The sequence below is a fragment of the Oryzias melastigma genome, linkage group LG13 (genome assembly GCF_002922805.2).
Source record: "Oryzias melastigma strain HK-1 linkage group LG13, ASM292280v2, whole genome shotgun sequence".
NCBI classification, from domain to species: domain Eukaryota; kingdom Metazoa; phylum Chordata; class Actinopteri; order Beloniformes; family Adrianichthyidae; genus Oryzias; species Oryzias melastigma.
In genome coordinates this window covers 314,467-320,179 of record NC_050524.1, presented here as the reverse complement: position 1 = coordinate 320,179, position 5,713 = coordinate 314,467, and the positions used below count along the sequence as shown (strand labels likewise).

Genomic DNA, 5,713 nt, shown 5'->3' with positions numbered 1-5,713 from the left:
TTAAATTTTATTTTAATGATCACATTTTTACTATTTCTTTTGATTGTTTCTTTTAATGTTTTATGTAAAGCACTTTGAATTGTCTCTACATGAAATGTGTGATTCAAATAAACTTGCCTTGTTGTTGTTGTTGTTGTTGTGTACAGGTGGTGCTTGGCTCGGTGGAGGACGGATCAGCTGCTCATTATGGTCCAAAGTCAGAGGAAGGCGGAGCTGGAGACCCGCCCTCTGAAGGCGGAGCCACAGACAGGTAACACACATCTTCGGGTCTTTGTTCCTCTCTGGTCAGAAGCCCCGCCCCCTTTAGAGCGAGCTGACACAAGTGTTTCTCCGGTCCAGTCACCCGGTGGATGAGGCGGGGTTCTTCTCCTTCATGGCGTTTCATTGGCTGACTCCTTTGGCGGTCCGAGCCTGCAGGAAAGGCCAGCTCCTGCTGGAGGACGTGTGGGGCGTGTCCCAGAAGGAGCGTTGCCACGGCAACAGCATCAGGTGGGCGCATGGATGTCAGCTCCGTTTCTATGAATGTATGACAGTGACCCCCCCACGCCTGGTCCAGTCAGATCCCTGCACCAGCGACCAAACCGGCTCCAGCCCGAGTCCAGATCTGCTCTGACGGTCTTTCTGTCTTCAGGCTGAAGCTGCTGTGGGAGGCGGAGCTAAAGGTGAAAGGTCAGCAGGCCTCCCTGTGTTCTGTGGTCTGGGCCTTCTGTCGGGTTCGCCTCTTCTTCTCCATCCTCTGCCTCACCATCACTCAGCTGGCTGGATTCAGCGGGCCGGTGAGTTCGGAACCAGAACGACCCGAGAACTGGTGAGAAGAAAACATCAGTGAAATGTTCAGAGCGAGACAGAAACAGGAAGTCATATTTTAGATCTCTAAGAGGGAAACGCAGCAGGTAAACAGATGAGTGTCAGACCAGCAGAGATCAGGATGGATCAGGATTGATCAGATCATGGTAGAGGTTCTGGAAGCAGATGGAGATGTTTTGACATGTGGAGGATGCTGGTGGAGACACCAGGAGAGAGGAGGCTCACGGATGATGGATGCAGAGAGGGTCAGATGATGATGAAGTTGAACAGGAAGAAGAAGGGTGTAGACTTCCTGGTAACCAGGAGGACGACTGGAACCGCCGTTACCAGAGTAACCTCTGCCCTTTGCTCCGCCTCCAGGCGTTCGTGGTCAAGCGTCTGCTGGAATACACCCAACAGGAGGAGTCGGACCTGGCCTATGGGATGCTGCTGGTTCTCGGGCTGCTGGTCATGGAGCTGATGCGGTCCTGGTCTCTGGCTCTGACCTGGGCCCTGAACTACCGGACCGGAACCAGACTGAGAGGAGCCATCCTCAGCCTGGCCTTCGAGAAGATCCTGCTTCTGCGCAGCGTCAGGGACAAGTCAGTGGGACAGGTTTGTTCAGACCTGATGGTTCTTGCCGCAGAACCGGCAGAAAGATTCACCACCTGAAACTCCGCCCCCTCAGCTGGTCAACATGTGCTCCAGCGACGGTCAGCGGATGTTTGACGCTGCAGCCGTGGGCAGCCTATTGGCCGGGGGCCCCCTGGTGGCGGCACTCGGCATTGCCTACAACCTGTACATCCTGGGCCCAACGTCTCTGCTCGGGTCGGCCATCTTCATCCTCTTCTACCCCACCATGGTCAGTACCGGTCCACACATGTTCAGCTGGAAGGGGCTGGGTCCTTCCTGTCCAATCTGGTCCTTTCGTCCACAGATGTTCAGCTCCAGGATGACGGCGTACTTTAGACGACGGGGCGTGGCCAAAACTGACAAACGAGTGCAGAAGATGAACGAGATCCTGAGTTACATCAAGTTCATCAAGATGTATGCCTGGGTCAAAGCCTTCTCCCAGGACGTGCAGAGTACGCGCTCGCCGAAGTACACGGTTACCATGGTAACGCGCCCTCTCACCGACCGTTTTCTGTCCAACAGGAGTCAGAGAGGAGGAGCGCAGGATCCTGGAGCTCACAGGGTACTTCCAGAGCATCACCGTGGGCGTGGCTCCGGTGGTCGTGGTGATTGCCAGTGTGGCGACGTTCTCTGCCCACATGCTGCTGGGATACGATCTGACCGCTGCTCAGGTACCGCTAAGGTTTGATGCTCCCGTCTGTTACGTCTGACATGTTCTGAGACCCGAAGTTTGGACTGACTGATGGTGTACGGCGGATCGGAGCTGGAACTCACCTGAAAACCCAGAAGAAAGACGACATTGAACTAAACTGCCAGCATCAACCTATGAATTGACCTTTCATGTTCACTTCTTGCTTTCTAGGCCTTCACTGTGGTGACCGTTTTCAACGCGATGACCTTCGCTCTGAAAGTGACGCCGTTTTCTGTCAAGTCTCTGTCAGAGGCTTCAGTGGCTGTGGAGAGATTCAAGGTCCTCATTGACTTTAAAAACATCGAAGTCTGAGAGATTTATGTCACAACAACACCTGCATGAAACCTGTAAAACACCTGTAAAACACCTGTAAAACACCTGCATAACACCTCCAGTACACCAGCTGAACACCTGCTGAACACCTGTAAAACACCTGCTGAACACCATCTGAACACCTGCATCACACCTGTAATACTGCAGCTGAACACCTGCTGAACACCTGTACCAATCAAGTGAGCTCACTGCTGAGCAAAGGGATCTGGTGTCACCTGAACACCTCTCCTGCGTTTCAGGGTCTCCTCCTGTTGCCAGAGATGGACAGCATCCGAGCTTCGCCCTCTGACCCTCTGGTTGCCGTGGAGATGAGTGCTGCCAGTCTGGCGTGGGAGGGGGAGGGGCAGAGCATCCAATCTAGTCCGTGTGTCAAACTGTCCGGTGCCGTCCGGCAGAGACCCAGGTGAGAAGGACCGTTTGTGTTGGTTGGTGGTTCTCCTGACCCGGTTTGACCCTCTGCTCTTTTGCAGGTCCAGAGACACAGGTGACCTCCAGGAGGAGGAGGAGGAGGAAGAGGTGACCGGCTCGTTGCTCAAAGGACCAGACCTGCCCTCCAGTCTGGAGGAGGAAGAGGAGGAGGATGCCTGTCCTCCTCTTCTTCCCGGCCCTCCCCGCCCTCAGCGTCTGCAGAGCACCCTGCACTGCATCAACCTGCGGGTCAGACAGGTAGACCAGCTTTCAGAGCTCCAGATCCACCAGAGTATGTGGTTACCATGGTAACCCACGCTCTCATTGACCTTTTTGTTTCTGTGTGCCTCACCGTGGTCCTGTGTCTCTAGGGTGAGCTGCTGGGGGTATGTGGAAGTGTGGGCAGTGGAAAAACCTCTCTGATGTCAGCGATCCTGGGACAGGTGATTATCTCCTGGTTCTGGTGGTGTTGCCGGGTTCTGGTGAACCGCTAACCTCTGACCCTGTTCCAACAGATGACCCTGCTGGAAGGCAGCGTGGCGCTCAGAGGGAGGCTGGCCTACGTGTCCCAGCAGGCCTGGATCTTGAACGCCACGCTGAGAGACAACATTCTGTTTGGTCAGGAGTACCAGGAGGACAGGTGAGCACACAGACACTCACCTGGAAGACAGGTGCAGATAGAGGCAGGTAGAGTGTGGTGTGAGCAGGTGGAAACAGGTAGGGGCAAATAGAGGTAGATGGGGGAAGGTGGAGGGAGATGTGGGTAAGTAAAGGTAACTTCGACATGGAAGAAGAGACGTCAGTTGTCTCTCTGTCAGCTGGAGGTGTTTACCAGATGGTGTCTACTAGGTAGAGTCAACAGGTGGTGTATACCAGGTAGTGTCAACAAGGTGGTGTCTACCAGGTAGTTTCTACAAGGTAGTTTCTACTAGGTAATGTCTACCACATAGTTTCTACTAGGTAATGTCTACCACGTAGTTTCTACTAGGTAATGTCTACCACATAGTTTATACTAGGTAATGTCTACCACATAGTTTATACTAGGTAATGTCTACCAAGTAGTGTCTACTAGGTAATGTCTACCAAGTAGTGTCTACCAGGTAGTTTCTACAAGGTAGTTTCTACTAGGTAATGTCTACCACGTAGTTTCTACTAGGTAATGTCTACCAGGTAGTTTCTACTAGGTAATGTCTACCAGGTAGCGTCTACAATGTGGTGTCTACCCAGTAGTGTCTACCAGGTGGTGTCTACGCCTCGATCTGACCCGGGTTTCTCCTCCTTCAGGTACCAGTCTGTTCTCAGCGCCTGCTGTCTCAGACCTGACCTCGCCCTGCTGCCCAGCGCCGACCTCACAGAGGTGACATAACTTCCTGTATAGCAGCATTCCAGGGTCTTCTAGCAGAAGCCTAAGAGGCTTTCCTCCTCGTTTCACTGAAAATTCTTTACCTGTTGTGCCAGAGCGGTTTCCCAACATGCATCTCTTCAGTTGAGTTCAATGCTGACTCAGCATCAGCTCCAGGTCTGGTGCACCTTTCTGTTGGAAGATGTTTGTCTCATCATCTAAGCTAATGTGAAGGACCGACAGGTCCAAAGCTGGCGGATGTCCTCTGCCGCAACAAACTCTCAAGAACCAGACGCCACATGATGCCACAGCAGATCCTCAGAATGCCTGAAGACCTGGACAGACTCTGGAAGACTCTGAAGAACGTCAAGAGGAGACAATTCAGGAGGTTTGGACAGCAGCGGTCCCTTCATGAATGACCTCTGGACCTCCTTTCATTCGGGTCCGACCCAAGGCAGGCCTCATAGGGGAGCCAGGACACCCTGAGGGGTCGCGTCCCTGCTGGACTGAGAACGTCTCTGTCCATGGAAGATCAGACGTTTCTGTGGATGGAAACATTCACGTTCAAACCCGAAGAGAGAAACAGGTAGAACCGGAAACCTGGATTCACTCCGTGGTGGTCAGACATCACGGTTCTATCAGCAGTTTTTGGATGAGAGGAAAGTCCTCCGTCAAGAACAGAAGGTCTCCTGGTATGAACCCGGAGACTGGTCTCTGGTTTGTGTTCCAGTCAGGGAGTCCAAACGTGGTCCGGAAGTGTTGTTGGGATCAGAGTCTTCCGGTTCAGACTTTGGGAATGATGTCATCACAGAGAGGCATGTTTTCCTGATCTCACACTTTCATTCATCTCTACCAGATTGGCGAGCGCGGCGCCAACCTGAGCGGCGGGCAGAGGCAGCGGATCAGCCTGGCCCGCGCCTTGTACAGTAACAGCGACGTCTACATCCTTGATGACCCGCTGAGCGCACTCGACGCCCACGTGGCCAACCACGTCTTTCACAACGCCATCAAGAAGCAGCTCCGCAAGAAGACGGTGGCGTTTGTGACGCACCAGCTGCAGGTCAGCTCAGGTCATACTCACAAGCTGAAACATGACAGCAGGTAACCGTTTCCTGTGTGCGCAGTACCTGGTGGACTGTGACAACATCCTCCTGATGAGAGAAGGCACCATCGTGGAGCAGGGTAACCATGACAACCTGATGAGGCTGAACGGAGACTACGCAGCCATGTTCAACCGCTTCCAGCTGGGAGACACGCCCAACATCGAGGTATGTGTCTGACTGTCTGTTCACCTGTCTGTCTGTTCACCTGTCTGTCTGTTCACCTGTCTCTCTGTTCACCCGTCTGTCTGTTCACCTGTGGTTCTGTTTTAGGCTCCTAGCCAAAAGAAGAAAGGTTCTCAGAGGAAATCAGCCGACAGTAAACAAGGATCAGTGAAGAAGACGATGCCAATCAGCAAAGACAACGGTCAGAAACTTATTCATCTTCCTGATGGAGAACTTCCATCCATCCATCCATCC

General features: G+C 53.0%; 1 protein-coding gene across 2 annotated transcripts in view; it reads left to right on the top strand.

Moving 5' to 3' along the window:
• The window catches only part of abcc5 (ATP-binding cassette, sub-family C (CFTR/MRP), member 5), a 21,759-nt gene that overhangs the window by 4,316 nt on the left and 11,730 nt on the right, over positions 1-5,713 (top strand). For both annotated transcript variants that reach the window (XM_024276880.2, XM_024276881.2), the window contains exons 2-17: positions 147-250; positions 340-489; positions 632-776; positions 1,168-1,401; positions 1,475-1,648; positions 1,724-1,871; positions 1,942-2,090; positions 2,282-2,389; positions 2,683-2,846; positions 2,914-3,109; positions 3,223-3,294; positions 3,367-3,491; positions 4,136-4,208; positions 5,050-5,253; positions 5,318-5,461; positions 5,567-5,660. In XM_024276880.2, coding sequence (XP_024132648.1) covers positions 147-250; positions 340-489; positions 632-776; positions 1,168-1,401; positions 1,475-1,648; positions 1,724-1,871; positions 1,942-2,090; positions 2,282-2,389; positions 2,683-2,846; positions 2,914-3,109; positions 3,223-3,294; positions 3,367-3,491; positions 4,136-4,208; positions 5,050-5,253; positions 5,318-5,461; positions 5,567-5,660 — 2,284 coding nt within the window. The remainder of the gene's footprint in view (positions 1-146; positions 251-339; positions 490-631; positions 777-1,167; positions 1,402-1,474; positions 1,649-1,723; positions 1,872-1,941; positions 2,091-2,281; positions 2,390-2,682; positions 2,847-2,913; positions 3,110-3,222; positions 3,295-3,366; positions 3,492-4,135; positions 4,209-5,049; positions 5,254-5,317; positions 5,462-5,566; positions 5,661-5,713) is intronic.